General features: G+C 36.3%; 1 protein-coding gene across 1 annotated transcript in view; it reads right to left on the minus strand.

Annotated features, from left to right (window-relative positions):
• Positions 1 to 10,239, minus strand: part of LOC134385708 (transmembrane protease serine 11G-like) — a 34,865-nt gene extending 24,626 nt beyond the window's left edge. Inside the window, exons 1-2 of the mRNA XM_063107440.1 lie at positions 10,129 to 10,239; positions 5,866 to 6,059 (exon numbers count right to left, since the gene is read on the minus strand). Of these exons, the coding sequence (XP_062963510.1) occupies positions 5,866 to 6,059; positions 10,129 to 10,239 (305 nt within the window). The remainder of the gene's footprint in view (positions 1 to 5,865; positions 6,060 to 10,128) is intronic.
• Positions 10,240 to 21,573: the final 11,334 nt, after the last annotated feature.

Below are 21,573 nucleotides of genomic sequence, written 5' to 3' on the forward strand. Positions count from 1 at the left end.
ATACTACAGTTGACTACTATTTTGTATACTTCCTGGTTCGTTATACTAAAAGTTCTGAAATTTTTTTTCTTTGTAAATGAACTAATATCAGATACTTGGTTTATGTGCTTCAAATCACAGTGACTCTCAGAGGACAACAGCATCTGGGTCACTGCTCTCATTCAGAGATTACCAAAACCTTAAAGATATTGAGAGCCGGAAATAGAACGTGGGTTTTAGGGGCTCTTTTCACACATCTATGTTTAAACTCATAACTCCCATCGATAGGACATGTAATTGTTAATGCATATGAAGAGTACCTATAATAGAGCAGACTGAAGAAAATAGACTAGAAGAGAACAATAATGAAAAAAATAATTAGCAAAAACAAGAAGAGATAATATAACAAACAAATAGTGATAGTCCAGGACTTTGGACCCAGGAACTCTGTGATATGATATAATAAATATCTACTTCATAGCGTTATAAGATTTCAAACCTGTGATTTTTATAGATGATATGGCATAGGATAAAGCCATATTTATTTGACTAAGTAAAAAATCAACTGAAATAAAAAATACTAAATCAATAATAGTAGCAGAGGAATGTAAATATGGCAAAAAGCATGAAAATGATATGCAAATGGCTGGCTTTGGGACACCCTTTTGGAGACAGAGAAACATGAAGAAACTCTGTCCCCATCCCAGTGTCAGGGCCCACAGTCTAAAAACAAAGTGTGAATACTTAGAGAGTTGAGTCAGGCTAGGATAGCACTGTCATGGGATGACCAGGTAGATGTGAGCCACAGGGGAACTGGACAGGAATATGGTTCTGAGAGTTAAAGGTGCCAGTTCTTGTTCTGTCAAAATAACACATGGAAAAGAAGAAGAAGGAACTACCTTTTCTGGGACTCAATCTGGTTGTGGTAAAGTAAAAAGAGGGCCCTAGCTAAATAATTGAAGGTATTGGTTGAGTCACCCCATGGGGAATCAGTGACCTGGAGGGAATGAGGATGCCCCTGGTATCCTTGGGTCTGGGAAAGGGAGAACCTACAGGCAGTTCCTCCACCCTGAACCATCAACATGAGCTCCGATAAGTACTCAGGCAACACTAATTCTGAGTTCAGCTGCGTTTCTGAAAGGATCTAAAGTTACTCTGGCCTGCTGCTCTTTGGTTGGTGGCAAGAAAAGAGCATTATAATCTGCGAACATCTGAAGCAACTTTAGAAGAGCTGGAATGGAGCTGGGGCACAGGCAAGAACATATCCATCACCTTTATTCACAGAAGACCGCGGCAATAATGAACTCATTCAGCTGACACGTACCGAGTGGCTTCTGTGTGCCTATCAAACACCTTCTGCTAGAGATTCAGAATGATTATGACGGTCTCCTATCTCCACGAATGTGTAATCTAGAGGCACATGAAGTGACTACTGTGCTACATGTAACACAAGTGCTACATGTCCCCATGGAATTATGCTCAAAATGCTATTAGTGATGAGTGGACACACATGGTTTTGACTTACAGAAGTTGCTTTTGAACTGGGCCTTGAAGGCCAAAGAGGAGGAACTGGCAAGGGTGACATGTGCCTCAGGCAGAGAGAACAGCACAAGCAAAGACGACACTGAGAACCTAGGACATTTTGTGAAAACAGAGTGTATGACTAAGAGGAGAGATAAACTTAGTAAGAGCATTTATTCATTAGTTAACTCAGCAGGTATTTATTGAGCATTACTATGTTCAAACCCCAGGGGACTCTAAAGAAGAATTTTTAATAGATCTTCCTTTTGAGGATTTATAACCTTACAAAGGAGAAGCAGTGTACACAAGTTGCTACCAGACTTGAAGAAAATTTCTAAGAGAATTTCAGAGAAGGACTAATGGTTACTCTTTGGGGAAATAATGGCAGAAAAAAATGATAATTTTTTTAAGGTTTACAAAGGCTGGACCCATCTCCTCACTGTCTTCCTCTCTGAGTTTGATACAGAAAACAATTCATAAAGCAGGATCTTTTTTTGCAACAAAACTCACATCTTCAAAAGGACATTGTTATCTGTTGAATTATTCCACTTCTAACACCAGACACATCATTGTCAGTGAATTACAGTTTTACATATGTGTCATAAGTGAGAAATCGTTTCAGTTTATTTCCTTAACCATGCATACATGCCCCCAAATAGTCATCTCTAGATAAAACAAACTAAACCAAAACAAAACATAGGTACTTGGTAAATATTTGTCCTCTGAATAAAAGAATGTGTCATAAAGTAGTAGACAACCGTAAATCTTTTGAAACACAAAAACTATTTTTAGCAGAGAATTTTGCTAGAGATAAATTGTTTCATCCATAGCAGGAGGAAAAATGAGATTAAGTGTTTACCTAGAATCAAGATAAAATGATAGTACAAATTTTTGTACAAATTCTGTACTTAAAAATTGCTGAAGGATAATTCATTCTTTCTCCTTCCTTCTTGGCTTCTCCCGAGCCCTAATCCTTCTAATTCAAAGAATTTAACTTTGGTCAGACTATCCTAGCGAGACGACTGAACAGGTTTACTATAGTGCCAGAAAATCCAGGCTTAGAGAAACCTCCGATGTGCAAAAAAAAGAAAATGTAAGTGACCTCACCCTTGAAGTGCTCTTGCCAATGCAAAGATGAGCTGTGACAAAAGCTACCCATTCAGCAGGTCAGTCTAGAAAACCTTCATTCAAATTCCAAATGGCTTATTATCCAGACCATCTCATGAGTAGGTGTTTTCTGAACCAAACCTCAGCAGAATGGAAAGAATTCTTCTTGCTCTTTTCAACACCAGCCATTTTCTTTCAAGGTTACAATCTTTTATTAAGGTACATCTTTGGGTCCTTTCTCCTTGGATAGACTGCCTAGCATCTGCTTTTTTTTTTTTTTCCTGGAGATTTTTAAATGCTTTATTTAACCAAAATGTTGTCACTCAATGTTTCAGAGATGAGGAATAAATGGATTTCTTTCCGCCACAGTAATGGCCACATAATTAGAAAGCCTTTAAAGGAGGCTGTTCAGCATAGTGGTGTACACTGTGGGTTCTGTGGCCAGCCTGCCTGAGTTCTTATCCTGGCTCCCCATGATGACGAGACCTTGAACAATCATTCAACCTCTTTGTGTCTCAGCTTCTTCATCAGTAAAATGGGAGTAATCAAACTCATCTTGTGGGATTATCACAAAAACTAAATGAGTTCCTGAAACCTCCCTAATGGACCACAATAATCAACCACATTGTATATTAACAAAATAAAATAAAATTTTAAAAAATACTACGATAACGTTTAATTTATAAATTAGGCAAAGTAGTAGATTAACAGCACTGACTAATAATAAAACAGATCAAATACAACAATTAAAAAAACTAAATGAGTTAATATATGCAAGAGTACTTAGAACAGTAATAGGAGTTTTGGTTATTTTATTACTGTTATTATCCAGGGCATACTAGAAATAACATCTAATTTTTCAAAAGCAGCTAGGGAAGGATACAAAGGCATTTTTATATAGACAGAGTGGAGTGAGCTGATGGAAAGAGTGTGCTGGACGGTGAACTTGCTGCTCATGAGCAAAATAGAGGTGGCACTAGTGTCCAGGACTTTGGATCTGAGTAGCAACACTGGATACAAACTCCTCTCAGATAAGGGAGTAGCTGCAGAGCCTGGCAAAGCCCTGTTTCTCCCCACAGAATATTCAAGCAGATAGAAGAGATCCCCGGCTTGGGAGAAGGAACACTCTAGAGCTTGCAGGAGAAGCTACAGATCCAGGTGTAGGCATTATACAGTGGGCACATTTTGGAGTATCCACAGGAAAAAAAATTACTGGACAAAAATAATGGGTATGGGAAAATTTAGAATGAGATGGGTGAATCATCTAGTTGGAGTTTTACTTCATTGCCTAGGGAAGACAGAATAACTCTGTAAGAAAGTTGTTGTCATGAAAATACCACTAGGTACAATGAGACTTTCATAAAATAGGTGATGTGGGCAGAAATATTAAAAGTTGTATGAAAGATTAAATGAGATTTGTGCTTTCTTTTACCTTTCATGTTCTGACAAGCTGTGTGTCTTGTTTCCATAACACCACATCATGCAAATAAAAATGACATGTTTCATAACTGGAAAGCTGATTGATGTCATAATTCATATATAATTAAAATAACTGGTGTTTTAGATAAGAGTTCAAAAGGGAATAATGAAGGTCAGAGAGTGTTACCCTTCAAAGCTCTGCTCATTAATGCAAATTTACACGGTGAAGTTCCCTGAAAAGCTTTTCCCTGAAGGAAATTTTAGAGTATTGAGATAATTATCGCTTCTTGGCCTTTTGGCTAAGATCAAGTGTGGAGATAATTAAAACCTGATAAAGACCAAAAAGAAAGCATCTACCATTGACCCGGGCTACTGAAGACAACGACTGGTGAGAGCAGTTCTTCCCACCCACTTCTGCCAATACTAATTCAGTTTTTTGGTACATTTTCCTGCTTTTCTTACTAATGCTTTCAAAGTAATTCATAGTTCATCCTCAGTCATCTCTCCTCGTTCTGTTACTTAATAACACATTTTGACCTCCAAGAAAAAGTAGGACTTGCTCTGAAAGTTGAAACATGAACAAATATTTTGTTTACAAATCTTTTCTAACGAACAAGCCCTGTTGTCACTGTATGTGACCACTGGAAATAGTTTCTATTTAAAATATAAAATTTGAAGCTTGAAAAGAAAATCAGCTAAGGTCTTCCTTGAGTCAGAAAGAACTTTTGAAAGAACTATTTGAAACTGTTGTGACTGCCAAAAAGGAAGGATAATCATAGATCCTGACTTTGACAGCATCGGTGAATAATAGCTGCGGGGAACTTTTACATTTAATGAAAACACACATCTGAGCCTCCAAAACCTTTTCGTCTCTTCCTTCCTTTATTTCATTAACAGCTTTATTGAGATATAATTCAATAAATTCATACAGTTGACCAATCTAAAGTGTACAATTCAATGGTTTTCAGTATACTCATAAAGTTGTGCGATTATCACCACAATCTATTTTTATCATTTCATCACCCAGATAGAAATCCCATATTCATTAATAGTCACTGCCCATTTTCCCCAGCCCTCTAACCCTAGGCAACCAGTAATCTACTTTCTGTCTCTGTGGATTTGCTTATTCAGGGCATTTCATATAAATGGAATCATATGATGTATGGTCTTTTGTATCTGGCTTCTTTCACCCAGCATAATGTTTTCAAAAGTCATGCATGTTGTAACATATATCAAGACTTCACTTCTTTTTATCACCAAATAATATTCCATTCTATGAATATACCACATTTTTATGTATCTATTCTTCAGCTGATGGACATTTGGGTTGTTTCTACCTTTTGGCTCTTGTGAATAATGCTGTTATGAATATTCATGTTTAAGGTTTTGTGTAGATATATATTTTAATTTCTTTTGCATATATATCTGAGTGGAATTTCTGGCACATATGGTAACTTTATATTTAACCTATAGAGGAACTGCTAACCTTTTCCAGAGTGGTTGCACCATTTTGCATTCCCATCAGCAATGTATAAATGTAATTCCTCCACATCCTCACTAACCTTTTCTTTTATCTTTGCTGTCCTGTAGTAGTTTTTGTCTCTCTTTTCTACCTTCTACCTGTTTCTTCTGTCTTGTTCTCATTACTTCACTCCCTCTCTACCTGTCTGTTCATTTCTCCCTCCTCTCTCCCTTTACTTTCCTTTACTTTTTAATCACGTATTAAAACAAAAATAGGTATTAACAAAATTATTCTCAATTTTTCAGATAACGCATTCTCTGAATCTTGAAATCATATGACATCTCCCTTTCCAGAGCTCCTTCACCTAATCAGTCTACCTGTGAATTCTTTTCCTATTTGTCCTCTTCTTTGCACTTCTTTGCACTTTCCTAAAACCATCCTGCCTCAGGCATTCAGTGTGTTTCATCTGGACAATCACAGTGGCTGTTAACAGATCTCTTTGTCTCCAGATTCCTTCCTCTTCAATACATCCTACAATGTTGTGGCCAGAATTATCTTCCAAAATACAGTTCTGATAATGTGAGCATCCAGTTCAAAAACTCTCAGCTATTTCTCATTACATAGACTATAAACTTTTTGCTAAGTATTCATTCATTCATTCATTCATTCATTCATTCATTCAAGAAATATCTATAGAAATCCCATTATGTGCCAAAAACTGATTTTGCTCTCATGAAATCTGTGGTGAACAAGACAGAAAAGATCCTTGCTGTCATGGAGCTCCCAGGCTAGTGGAGGGAGACAAAGGAAAAGTCAAAGAGTAAATTTCAGCTTTAGGAAGTAAAACACATTGAGTGACTGGGTATGGGGAACAAGGGGTTTGCCTAACTGGTAATTAGGTAGCAGGGATTAGTCCTTAAAGAAACACCATTTGAGCTGAGAGGTGAATTGTGAGGAAACAGCTTCAAAAAGATCTGGGGAAAGAGCAACCAGGTGGCAGCAAGTTCTGAGAGCTGGAACAGGAGTGAGCTAACTGAGTTCCTTGAGGAAATGAGGGCAGTGTGCTGGATCGTGGTGGGTACCAGGAAGGGTAGAGAAGGTTAGCCAGAACGACAGACAAGGAATAAATCATGCGGTCTCTGGAGGCCATGGCAAGGTTCTACTAACTCTAAGGGTTATAAGAAACTACTGGACAATTTTAAATGTGTAAGGGAGGATATAATTCACATTTTTAAAAGAAAGGACTTTCATTTGCTGAGTTAAACTTACTCTTGCACTCTTAACGTGTTGTGCTTCCCTTTACACGTGCTATCCTGTTTCTTAACATTCACCTACCCCTGTGTTTTACTCGCAAATCACACTCTGCCTTAAATACCTTCTCTACCTCCCCTTCCTCAGCTTCCAGCATCTACTTTTCTGGAAATCCTTCCATGTGCTGATGTCATACTTTCTCCCTCCTTTAAGAGCCACAGTTATCCCACCCTGTTAGCAGCTATCTTGCAATCTTCTGTACTGTTTTGTTGCTACTTATTTTATCGTATTGACCATGTTCCATCTTCTGCTCTGTCTGTTTGTGCCACTGACCTTGCCCTTCTCTCTGCTTTAGCTCCAATAGGCACACTCTATATCTTGTCATGATTAATAGCCTGAATTTTTCTGTAATCTAAATTTTAATAATCCAGCTCTTTAACTACCACCACCCATCTTTCTGGTGTACTACCTTAGTATCCTGACTTCAATCCCACTGGGACCTATAATCCACAGATCCAACACCTTTTCATTGTCTCCATCACCCTCATGTCCAAGTTGGCACAGCCCTCCTTATATAGCATAGATATCATGGTCCCTCATTATATGTATTCTCTGGTATACACTCTTAGACCTGTAACCCTCTCTCACTTTGTCATAATCAACTAGCAAAACCCAAACCCTGGTTAAATACAACTTTCTACTTACTTTTTGTTTACACAAATGTGGCAGGGAAAAAATACTCAACTATGTTGATGTGTCTGCTTTTAAATTCAGAACCACTAACCTCAAGTTGGCCCTCAGTGCTTCCTGGCCATCATACTGATTTAGTTACTCTCTCTTTCTCCTAAAGTGAGAAATAGACAGTTATTTCATGCCTTCTCAAACTTCTAATATGCCCTTTTTCATCTGCACCCTCAGCTTACGACCTTGATTAGAAAATAGAAATAATCATATCAGAGCATACACAGCTCTCACTGACACGTCTGCCACTGTGTTTTGCTTTTCGTACATCTCATTTCTGTGCCTGTATTTTCTGCCTTTCTTGTTACTATAGTAATGTTTAGCAATGTGCTTGGCCCAAAGTGGGCAATAAATCCTGGTTAATTCATTGCTTTGTCTTCTGCAGATATAATGCAATGTAAGGGAAGGGGGTATGGGACAGGGAGTGAGAAGATGGGGTTCTAGTCTTTACCTCCTACTATTGGTCAGAATTACTTTGAAAAGGGGAAGTCAGTAGTTAAGACAATTATCTAGATAATTAAGAGGAAAAACTCTCATGTTCTCTTAATTGCCCGGATGGTTTTCTTGACATCCCACTGATCTTGTCTGTTTGTGCTCTATCACATATCAAGAATGTTGTCTCGTGAGCAAGAATGAAGCTGATAGTTGCCTATTTCTTGGTTTGCATCTTTTTTCCTCCCTTAGCTTTATGAAGATATAATTGACATACAAAATTGTATATATTTAAGGTGTATAACATGATGTTTAATAAATGTATACATTGAGAAATGATTACAACCAAGCTAATTAACTTATCTGTCACCTTACAGACTTACCACCTTGTGTGTGTATGTGGTGAGAACATTTAATACCTACTCTCCCACAAACTGCAAGCATGCAGTGCAGTATTACTGACTCTAGTTACTGACTCACTGTGCTGCATCTTAATGTACACCTGGAGCACTATCCTGCACCAGACATTTATGAAAGACATTTGAAGCTATTAAGTGATATAACTGTTTTATATATCAGTGGGTTTGAAGGAAAGGAAGTACATTTTTATATGATATTTTACCTCTTCTAGCCAATGCTGCATTTCTCACATAATGTGGAACAGAAAATAAACAATATTTTTCCCTTATCACTTTTTTCTTAAGATTTTGGTTACAGCAGCCTCACCAGCCCTTGGAGGAGAGGTTGCATGTGTAGTGGAAAGAGCCTGCCTGGGTCATTTTCAGACAGAATTCCTCGGCACTCACCAGTCGTTATGGGACCTAGCATCATTTATGGAGTCTGAGTTTATTAATCTGTAAAATGGAGATGATCCCTACAGAACTATGACGAGAAGGAAAAAAGATAGGAAGTTCTTACTCAATGTTAGCTATTATCAGACTTGATTAAAGAAGTGGCTGTGACTGCCTGACCCTACTGAACAAAATTAGATGGCTTGAAAAGTGTACAGCTGATAACTGCTCTGACCAAGGCAGTCGAGGCACTACAAAGAGTGCTTATTTTGCAGGCTCCTGTCAAGTATTTTGACATCCCACTATAACCAAGGGATCTCTACAGATAATTCTCTTGTCACCACTTTCCTATTAGTCATCCTCACTTTTTAGTGGCAAAATACTTGCCAGAGGGTTACTATATTCCTTCAGCTAAATATAAATGACATCTGCATATATCTCATATGCTATTTTAATTGTTGGGAATTTTTTCTGCCTGTGTTTAATACCTTTGCACAGTGTAATCAGAGCCCCACGAGAGTGGTTTTGGAGAGTGTAAGGGCCTCTGGAGAGGTAGGGAGTGGCCCTTTATTCAAGGTTGCCCCACCTTGTTCCACACAGGTTTGGGAGAACAAAGGGTGAGGTGTAAGGGTAAGGCACAGGTCACCCTAATAGTAGTAATATCAATGATAATTAATAGGCTCATTTATATAGCACTTTACAATTATAAAGCGCTTTAGCATACCCTGGAATACTTGATCCACCCAACATCTATATAAGATTCATATAGTAAATATTATTATGTCAATTTTTCATTTGAGGCTACTGAAGCTAAAGAGATTTGCCCAAGACCATAAAAGCAGTAATTAGTTGAGACCACCTAAATTCCCCATCTTCTGTTTATTAACATTTTCCTCTGTATAACACAGATTCTAATCCAGAATTATCAAAGCAATGACCAAAAGGGACACATTAGAAAAACAGAAGCTTGAGAATAGGAAGTAAATTTTGCTGAGCAAAATTATACTGAGATAATTTTATTCTTTTCATCCAAGATCCAGGAAGTCTGGAAGAGCCCCAAGACTCATAAAAGTAGTGCATGGCCACAATTAAGAACTTCTAGTACTATGTGGAATAGCCATGGCAACCAGGGCCACGGAGTGGAGTTACCCAGCACACCATGTGAAAGAGGCATGCCTGGGTCACATAGTTTATGTCTCAAGATACTGAGGCCACTGACTGACTGAGTTGTGACCTTTAGGGAAGCCCAAAAGAGGTAAAGGCCAGAAAATAATTATTCCTCTTGGAGGGACCTGAAACCCTTTGGTGATGAGATTTAATTTTCTTACAAATAGGACACAATAAACCATTCAGCTGGGTCTATCCTCATGTATCTGAATGAATGAGTCCAAGTCAAATACTTATCATAAACTTCTAAAACGTTACCTTGTTATTTGTTGCATAAGGGTCATGATTGAATTCTATTTTGATATACTGAACTCTCTTCTCATTGGCACCTCCATTGGGTCCATTAGCAGTAAAGATCTTGTGCTTCATTGTAGTTTTCATGATGTTTATCTCAAGTATCGTTACAGAGGTGGAAACAGGTTCACAGAGGTCTTGGGGCTCGTCTATGATACTTCGTTATTAACTGAAGGAGTCTTGACTAAAAGTCAGGTGTTCTGACTCCAAATCGAGTGCTTCTGACATGCTGTGTGCTCTAAACTGCTATTTACTTCGTAATGGGAGCATTTCAATAATCTGGATTATAATTTATTAGTTTGTTATCCCTTAAAGAATCTTTGGTGAGAACATGAGTATTTTACCGGGGAGTTTGTATTTGAACTTGAATTGCAAGAATTATGGAGAATTCCATTTGTATAAACTGGCAAGGTTTGACAAATTCAGGTAGTCAATGACAAAGCAATAGTTAATCTTAGTAAATCTAAAACCAGCAACAATGAGACTTAAATATCAAATCATTCATAGAATTATTCTCTGCCTTGTCTGTTATGTATTTTATGCCTGCTGAAGCATATATGTATCTTCCATAACACACCTATAAAATGAGCTTTAAAAGAAAGGCTTGTAATTTGCATTTTTCTTGAGAATGTCAAACTGGTCAAAAACAAAACAAAGCACCTTTTACATTAACCAAGGGGCACCCTGCATTGACAGTCTAGAATTGCCCTCCCTACTTCTCTATTAATAAAAAATGCACTCACTTTTCAGACCTCACCCAAGAACTCTATTTGAAGTGTTCATTTTCTATTCTGCTCTTACTTTGAATTGTTGTACTGCTTTTCAAATTTCAGTTGCAATCATCACAATTTTTGCCATGTCCACTAAGACTTCTAAACCAATTGACTCATTTTTAATATAGCCAGTCCCTAAGCAATTCAGTATTTGATATATTAGCTTTACTTTCTCTAGTATACATTAAAATAAATTCTAAAATCATCTCATGTATCACCAGTAGTTTAAATACTGGTCTTTTAGGTAACACTGTACTTTGATTATACCTGTACTTAACATTTATTCAATTCTAAATTGTATTATATTTGTCGGGCTGACCCCATGGCTCACTTGGGAGAGTGCGACGTGGGGAGCATAGTAGCGCTCCCGCCGCGGGTTTGGATCCTATATAGGGATGGCCGGTGCGCTCACTGGCTGAGCGCGGTGTGGGCGACACCAAGCCAAGGGTTACGATCCCCTTACTGGTCACAAAAAAAAAATAAATAAATAAAAATAAATAAATTGTATTATACTTGTCACTCACTTATTCTGGTAAGGGGAAGAGAGTGAGAACTATGTTTCTTTTCTTCCTCTACCATATGCCTAGTTACAAATCTTGTCCTGGTAGTAATAGAGCACATGTTTGTTGAAATGAAACAGCATTGAGCTCATCTTATTGTTATGTAGATTCTTAGTTGGCATATGACATATTCTCAGTATTCACTTGGTATGACCCCTGTGGATAAGCCTGAAATTCTCTGATGGATTTATCCAACCTGTGGATCAAGACTGCATTTTAACTCAGTAAAATACCAATCTCTAGAAAATTTGGAAGGCAGTTCCTCTTAGATGGCTAATAAACTGAGAAAAATAATTCAGCCTGTGCTGTGAATTTGTGAAGCAAGATTTATCTGGATGAGTTGCGTAATAGTAATTTCAGGCTACAAACTGCTCTTTTATAAGTCTACAAAATAAAATAATTATTGTACATTACATACTCCTACAGGGACATTTTAAGTATCATGAGCTTTGCTTATTTCCATTCTGTGTCATCATATTTATGATTGAGATATCCACTTCCTAAAAAATGATACATGAAGGCCAAAAATCATCAAGAGAAATACTAAGTAATTTTACTATTAAAAAAAGTGAAAAGGGCTGACCCCGTGGCTCACTCGGGAGAATGCGGCACTGGGAGCACAGCAGTGCTGGGAGCACCGAGGCCGTGGGTTTGGATCCTATATAGGGACGGTTGGTGCGCTCACTGGTCTGAGCATGGTGCGGATGACACCAAGCTAAGGGTTACGATCCCCATACTGGTCACAAAAAAAAAAAAAGTGAAAAAACCCAATAACTTCCAATCTTCTATTTATCAAAATTTCTTAAATAAAATGGAAGTCAAATGGCAATTTAGAAGTTATATTTTACAAATATGAAAAGGAATAGGTTAATTCATCAGCACAAATAAAAATCCATTAAGTTTGTATTGCTTTTAAGCTAACATTTTTACTTTACCATTTAAAAAACAATTACCAAGTTTATCCTAATGCTAGGTACTGCCAGTCACTGTCATTATAGTGGTAAACAAGCCAGATGCTGTGCCAAACTCATCACTGTAATTTTAGAATCTGGAATATGGTAAATGCTCAAGAATTTTTTTTTTTAAATCAAAAGAACAGAACAAGAGGTGAACCTAGAAAAGAATTCTAAACACTTACATTTAAGATATGGGCAAAGAAGGCAGAAGCCTTAAGATCAGAGAAAAAAATAAGAAATTAAGAAGAAATAAGGAGGAAAATAAGTGTGATATGATAACAAAGAATAAAGGGTATTCAAGGATGGATTTATCCCCAGTGTCAAATACTACTGAAAAATAAAATATGATAAAAATGTAGTTTATTCATTGGATTAAGCATTGGGGAATCATGAATGACCAAGACAGAAAAAGGAACAGCGAGTAGTGGGGCCATAAATCAAATGTCAATGGGTTGGAAGAAAAATGGGAAGTGAGGGAATAGAAGCGGGGACCCACAATTCTTTTATGAGTTTGGCTGTAGATAGGAAGACAGAGGCAAGTCATCACATTATATGGAATTGATGGAGGATTTTCAATGGGACAGTTTTGAGTATAGTTACAATAGTATAAACTAGCTAGTGGATATCCTGAGGTTGGGAGAATTGGGTTCAGAGCATATTTGAATGATCATGAATTCTAAACTATTAGGTTCACCCATGGAAATTACCTTTCATGTAGGCCAAAAGTGGTCATATATTGACATTTTCATATAGTTTAACCTAACAGATTGGGGAACTTAGACACACCATAGGCATCCTCTTGAGAATATGTATAGATGCATGTAGGTTTGTGGGTTCACTAACAGGAAGTTTAAGGAATTCTCATCTAATTGATCAATCACGTTATCTCTTTGAAGTAGTGAAAAGCTGAGACAACAGTTGATGAGAACTGGAAATTTGAGGAGGTTGTAGAAGTTGGAGTAGTCATTATGGAAAGCAAAATAATGGGATGTAGTAGAAATAGTGGGCAGAGTTGAGGGCTTCGATGAATAGGCACCCTGCCACATTTGTGAGATTTTCTGTAGCATTCCCCAGTGGCCTGAACAGAGGTGAGCCATTTTTCAGATAGTTGTAGTTTTCCTAGGACTAAGCTAGTATAACTAATGAAAGAGCTATGAGGCAATTTAAATTTGTTTAAATGGTGAACCTAAGGATCACAAGAGAAACAAAGATGAGTGTGTGTGTGTGTGTGTGTGTGTGTGTGTGTGTGTGTGTGTGTGTGTGTGTGTAGGGGGTAGCAGCTGATAAATATGAAGAATTTAAAGAAGAATGAATGAATAAAAATAAAAATCCTGCTCCATTATAAATACCTAAGACAGAAGGAAGTTTAGAATAGTGATAGATGTGCAAAGTTGTGATTCAGATAGAGTGATTGCAAGTCATGACAAAGTCCAGGGTGTGAACATGAAAATAGCATTTGAAGACAAAATTATAGATCAAGGAAATAAATGACTAGAAAGTTGGACATCAACCACAAAGGCACTGATGCTACCTAGGGTGAATGTAGGACTTGGAGTAGAAAAGGAGATTAGGGTAGTGAGTGCCAGGGTGTTCATAAATCAGGGGCATAACCATGGGGTCTGTAAGGATAGCAGTGAGGAAGGTAAGAGGGTGGATAGCAGAATTATGTGAATCTCAAAGGAACAAGGCAGTTTTATGGGGGTGTGGAGAGTACTGCTTCAAAATGGCATGGAGGACAGATACTAAATCTTCGGTCATGAAGTATCATGGAATATGGGAGGATGGGAAACCTTTACTTAAGGGGGTTCATAAAGAATGCTGTGTCCTGAGGAAAGAACTATATTTCTTTTACTCGGAATACATGAAATAGTAAGTGAAAAAAAACATTTAGGATATAGAGTTGTTTGTTAATCACAGGATGGTATGTCGGGGATTGTGAAAGTGTTTGTGCAGAAGAGAATTTATCCTAAGGAGACAATTTTGAATATGTGCAAAAATTACCCAGAGGAATGTTCATTATTAAGGATAATCATGTTTGCAATACATTGGTAAGTGCAATGTTGACCTCCATGTGTACCAAGTTTACCAAGATAGAAAAATAAAAAAAATAGAATACATGAACATCAAATATTATCATGAAATTTTCCTGTAAAAATACTTAACCATAGATTAACAGAGATATGTTTTTTCTTTTTGTCTTATTTAAAATATGAAAAAAATAAAATATGAGTGTATATATATATGTATACATATGTGTGTGTATATGTGCTAATAAAGCTTTAATTGCATTTTTAAACTTTGATCATGCTGCTTCAAAGGTATTAACTACTGTTATTCAGTTTGGGGGTCATATGTCTTCTCTCTCTCTTTTTTTTTTTTGCATCTAGTCCTAGCCCTACATTAACAATGCCAAGCTCCTGGAGCCCAAGGAACTATCACAGAAGATGAGGGAAGCCTCTCAATTAAATGACAAATTTGGTTTCCAAATTAAAATCATTAGACTTTGTTTTCTACATTTATGTATTTTAATGTGACCAAGTTCTTTTACGTCTACTGTTATAAAACCAAAACTTGACTTTAACAATACAGGAAACAACTTCAAATCCACTGATGTATGTTACTACATATTTTCCTGCAGATATTCTAATATTTCTGTGTAAGGCAAAGAGAAATGTTCAATTACTCACAATTTCATGGTAGAAATGAAGTAATCTAAGGAATCTGTTTGATAGTTACTCATTTTTAGGAAAGAAAATAAGGACTAAATACTATAAATGTATTTACACTTATATTACTATATCTAAATACAGAGTGGTTTAAATATTTCTGTGTAAAAAAGTCTTTAAATATGGTTTGAAATTCATTTGAGTCAAATGTAGAAGACCCAGACAACCAGGAGCTGGTGAGTTGTTGGTGGGAAATTAATTGGTCCCAAATAAATTTGAACAACAATCAAAAGGTTCTGCTCACATGCATGTGCCAAGCATTCCACTAGGTACTGGCATGTACAACAAACAAAAGATATATTTTTCTTTGCATTGCTCACAAGTGACAAAAACTAATAAAGATTTATTTGTGTATTCCAAATAGAGAAAACCTTCTGAGAGTTAATTACATGAAGTCATTGATTATCAATGAGAAGAGTAGAGAAAGCATTTCGGCAGCACCTTCCCCACCCATCCCACCACTCACATCCTCACTGCCCTCTGAACAACAAAGCCAAGGAAAACCAAACCTAATATTGCAAAAATATATAAAGTAGGCATACTTGTTTATCTGAATAGAGAACAGAACTGTGATATTTTCAAGGATTTGGGACCTGGACAGGACAATTTTGAAAAATCTTGAAAATGGAAGTTAACAGGAATGTAGAAGACTAAATGGCTTCTTGGCTTATTGACCAGATGTAGGTCTTTGCTTTTCCTAGATTTTTATTTCACTCTATTTTTCTTGTCTCTCTCCTTTCCTGTTACTTTCATCTGTCTCTTTACCATTCTGGTGGATTTCTTTTGCCTTTAACCAGCTATAATACAGAATTGACATTTACATAAGCCTTAAAGGAAACAATTCAAACTGTATGTTTATTCATTCCTATGCCCCCAGTGTCACCAGTGGTGCCTGGCACATAATAGTACTTAAATAATTGCATGACTATGGATTAATTGAATTATTTTTATTGGTATGGCATCACCAACTTTTTCTCCATAGTTTGGAGATGTTTTAAGTAAAAATAAAAATAATAATATATTAATAATAATAATCTTGTTTTTATTACAGTTAATTTTCTAAAAATTTATATGTGTATTTTTTAATTAACAAATATTAATTGTACATATTTATAGGATACAGAGTAATATTTCAATGTGTGATTATCAAATCAGGGTAATTAGCATATCTATCATTGCAAAAAAGTTATCATTCCTTTGTGATGAGAGCATTTGAGCTTCTTTCTTCTAGTGATTTAAAAACATACAAGTTATCATTAATTATAGATGCCTAGCACTACTGTGGGCCACTAGAACTTATTTTTCCTATCTAGCTGTAATTTTTATTACAGTCCATTTAAAAATTAAATCCTAATGTGTAACAGTTCCATACATAATACCAATTAAGTGTTAAAAGTTTGTTTTTGTTTATTTATTTTGTTTAGTCTTTAAACAACCTAAACTTTAGTTTGGCTATAAAATGGACAGGTGGAAAGGGGAACATTTTGAATGATTGTAAAGAATTAAATCTGCTAGGGGGATTGTGGTCTAGAAAACCAGGTTTCATTGAATTTTATATACAAATACCCAATTATTACCAATAAAGAAAAAAGTGCAACTCTGGCTATACATCATTAGAAAACACATTTGTAATTTCCTTGTTATCTTGAATAATTTTTACTAATTGACCTCAAATTTGTAGATAAAGAATTAATGTTCAAAAATGTCAAAAAATGTCAAAAATGCATAATGGATAAGACAGGGGAATGGGGCTAAAAAATGCTTAATATTTATTTTAAATAGACTTCCTTCCAAATCTATTAAAACACAAAAATTAGAATCATTTATCTGCTTCTCACTTTTTATACTCTTATGTACAAATCATTCTTATATTGTTTTTTAATTTTTTTACTTTAAAAGGCAAAGAATTTCTCAAAGGACATTAAAATTCTCAGTCATTTTTTTGAGTTTCAGTTGTGATTATCTTCCTAGACAATTTGGATATTTCCTTTTTTTTAATGTATCAATTAAATGCACAATTGAGAAAGATCACAAATAGCATTATAAATTCCAAACTCTGGACTGAGGCTAAGAAATACTTCCTTCCTTGCCCTATTCCACTTTTACAAACCTACACAATTTCACCTTAGTCTCTCTGTTTTTCCTCCTTCTTTCAGTGATTATCTCATTCTCACGTTAAAATTTCAGATTAAAATTAAACATATTAAACTTTTCAAATTCTAAATATAATATCATTAGCATGGTTTCCCAAAATAAAGAGTATTAACATTACTATGTTATTAAAAGAATAAAGAAAAAAATGATTACATTTCCAGTTCGGAATAATTTCCAAGTTGCATCGGAAACCACAAATATGAAACAAATTTTCAAACATAAAATAAAATTAAACTTACTGATACATCATGCACTGTTGAAAGTGCAAACTCCTCCACTTCCGTGCTTCTTTGTGATTTCTCTCAAATGAGCAGTATCCTGGGCATTCTTTCAGATTTGTAAGCTGACTAAAGTAAGAACACGTAAGGATTTAAAAGAAACAAGTTTAACAAGTTGGGATGGGTAAACTTTAACCAATAGTATGGTTTGAGGTGAAGAATCACTTGTTAAGTCTTTGTTGCAGGAAGTAAGAATTTCCTGGTTCTGGCTCATTACAATTAAGTGAGAAAAGGTGTTGAGTCCGAAACTTAAGCAACACTCTTGACTACTTTCAGAAGTTTTGTATTTGTCTTTCAAGAGGTGGCGGTCTTCGTCTGAGTCAGCGCAAGTCTGGTCCAGACCCTGCCATTCACGTCTTCAGAAGCAAGGCTGAAACAGGATCGGAGATTCCCGTAAAAAGTCTGAGGGCTCTTGTCTCACTATTCTGAGTGCAGTGGTACCTGTGCTCGTTCTGTCAGGTGCAGTAATTCGTTTATGTCTACTATAAGGGGAGATCTGGCTTTAAGTTGGGAAAATTAAAATATATTTTGAGCCAACTGCCACTTTAAAGGGAGTCACCAGGGCCAAACCCCTGGCTCATTCGGGAGAGTGCGGCGCTGGAGCGCTGAGGCCACAGGTTCGGATCCTATATAGGGATGGCCAGTGCGCTCAAGGGTTCTGATCCCCTTACCAGTCACACACACACACACACACACACACACACACACACACACACACACACACACACACACACACACACACACACACACACACACACACACGGGAGTCACCAGCTGATCATCGTCTTTCTGTGTGCTCCATGTTCAGCTACACGGTTGTCTCCCTTTGACTTGGCTGAGTTTTCTTTTCAGTCAATCCAACCCTTTTTTCCCCGTTGAGTCTTTGCCTCACATCCTTCTTTATGTTACAGTTCTCAATTCAAAATCCACCTCACTGTAAGATTCAATTCATTTAGTTAGAATACAAGGCATGTAATTAGATTCAAGCCATTTCAATAGGGTCTATAGACTGTGAAAGCATGTACTCTAGGGTAAACTCCTTCAAGATGTTTTCCTCCAATTTCCCCAGTTCCCCCACTATCTGAACAACCCTTGACCCACGCTTTCCCCTCAAGTAGGCTTCTACTTTTAGTTTTGCTTATTTTCAGGATTATATACCCATTTTTCCTATCACAGTGAATGATTTGAGATCCCAAACTGTGATGTTTTTACCTACTTACCAGCACATATGCAAGCACCTCAACCCTATTGAGTCTCTTTTCATCAATTTGACAATCAATTCCAATTCATTTTTTAAAACCCTCTGCTATTTTGAAAGAAATTTTTTTGACAAAGCAGGAACACATATTAATTACGATTTAAATGGACATAGAGGAAAAGGTTCAAACTAGCTAATAAATAAAAAATTTTGTGCCTTTGTCAATTTTCTATTACTGTGTAGCAAATTACCATAAACCAAACCAGTTAAAACAACAGCCATTTTTAATCTGTTTTTATTCTGTAGGACTGAAGTCTGGCAAGTGCAACTTTGTTCTCTGCTTAGGGTCTCAAAGGCTGAAAGCAAAGTATGCATCCAGTTGGGCTTTTATCTGGAGGTTGTGGTGAAGAATAATTTCCAAGTCCTTTCAAGCTGTTGGCAGGATTCAGTTCCTTGCAGAAGGACGAAGGTCTCTATTTCCTTGCTTGCTATGAGCTAGGGCTGACCTCAGCTTATAGAGGCTGCCCACATTCCCTAACACATGGCCCCATTCATCTTCAAGCCAATGATAGTGCATCTTCTCACACTTGTAATCTCTCTGACTTTTTTTGTTACTATGAAGAGAGAATTATCTACTTCTAAATGACTTTACTTCAAACGCATTAGATTAGATCTTCCTGGATAATCTCCCTTTCAATTAACTCAAGGTCAACTGATTAGTAACTGCTACAGTCTGATTATTTTGTCCCCCCAATAATCATATGCTGAAAACCTAATCAACAAGGTGAGGATGGTATTAGGAGGTGGGCTTTGGGATGTGGTTAAATCATGAAGGTGGAACCCTGATAAAAGAGGCCCCAGAGAGCTGCTTTACCCTTTCCACCATGTGAGGATGCAGTGAGATCTATGTCTATTTGCCAGACACTGAATCTGTTGGCATCTCGATCTTGCAATTCCTAGCCTCTAGAACTGTGAGAAATTCGTTGTTTATAAGCCAATCAGTTTATGATATTATTGTTATAGCAGCCCAAAGAAACTAGCAGTAATCTTAATTACATCTACAAAATCTCTTTTGCTGTGGAATGTAACATAATCATGGGTATGATACCTCATCATATTCACAGTGAGATTAGGGTAGAAGATCTTGGAGGATCATTTCAGAATTCCGTCTACCAAAACAAAATATTATTTTCTATGTTTTAAACTATATGTTTAGTAGTGTTAGCCAATTTTAGTGAAAATTTAACAGTCACATATTCCAGGGATATGGTAAATTGATACAACAGTTTCAGAAAGCGAACTTTCTAAAGCAATAAGGAGAAAAGAACTTCTAGGCAAAGGGATTTGTCAGTGCATGAGACATCACTGTATGTTTGGAGCACTGAAAATGAAGAATGAAGGTGGTAGGGGCAAAAGAGAAGAAGCCAAGATAAGACATAAAAATAGAAAATAGGAAGAGGATCATCTTGAATTTCTTATACATTAAAAAAATTAATTTTTTCTTTACCCTAGAAGTCAAGGGCCCTTAATCTCTCTCTCTCTTTTCTTTTTTGGCCATGTCCATGGCCCCCTTTGGCCATCTGGTGAAGATTATGACCCTTTCCTATAATAAACTTTTTAGATGCATAAAATCGAATACATAGAATTATAAAGAAACCAATACATAGAATTAAAGTTGTCAAAATATTAAGAAAATTTATAATACACTGCTTCTCTACTTATATATTAAACAACAGAATATAGCAATGAGCCTGATAACATAAATTCAAAATTGTGATGAGTACAAATATATTTTGATGAATATGAAACAACTTTTTAAACAAAATAAAAAATCTGATTCCTCTTGATGACAAAGTCACTGGTACAGCTTCTGTTACTATTTTTGTGTTTGTGCCTTCCAACAGATTTGTATGGAAGGAAGTATGGTCATTAGAAGGTAAATATACTATGATAATATGAAGATTGTGAGATTTAGTAAATTAGAAAATCAGATTTCTAGAGTGGAACAGAAGTTAAGGTTATCTGGATTGATGAGCTCAAAGAAGTACGGGTAGGGGTCAGTCATCTGCTTGGATGTTGAAATTGACCACAATGATGACAGGTGTTGGGTGGAAAAGTCTATTTTGATTCAGGTACCTAATACTTCAATAAATGTGGGGAGTGATCAAGAGTTTGGCAGTAATTAGAAGGGGCAATATGTGGTATAGCTAGAGGCGTGAGCCTCAAATAAATATATTTTTATACTATTGTGTAGCACAAATTGTTGGAAGACTACACAAGTATTTGGAAGTTTTCATTTGGGAGCAGAAAGAATTCTTAGTATTAGAGCCAGGGAGAAAAAGGAATGCCTCCAGAGGGCTAAAATGAAGTGATGTTTTAGATAGTAACATCCAGACTTCAGTAAGGTGATGAGGAGGCATTCTGTGAAGAGGTTGAAGGTATAAGGGTATTTTAATAAAAGGGAGCAAGGAGGATTCAGTGGAACTAGTTGGGAAAGAGAGTAGTCATTAATTATATATACACATATTTATATTTATATATAATATAATCTCAAGTAGAGAAACATAATTTTATACATGCCGTTATGCCAATTCATAAAATGTATGTATGCATATATACAAGGATTTGAAGATAAAAAATAAAAATAGTTGTGTTAAGTTGGTACGACTGTGTGCTGTCCCCCCCTCAATAAGTATCTGTTATAATATTCTTTTTTTCTTCAAGGAAGGTAAATGGATCATGTACTTCTTTTACTTCTTAAAAA

Source organism: Cynocephalus volans, chromosome 9, assembly GCF_027409185.1.
Source record: "Cynocephalus volans isolate mCynVol1 chromosome 9, mCynVol1.pri, whole genome shotgun sequence".
In the NCBI taxonomy this organism is placed as follows: domain Eukaryota; kingdom Metazoa; phylum Chordata; class Mammalia; order Dermoptera; family Cynocephalidae; genus Cynocephalus; species Cynocephalus volans.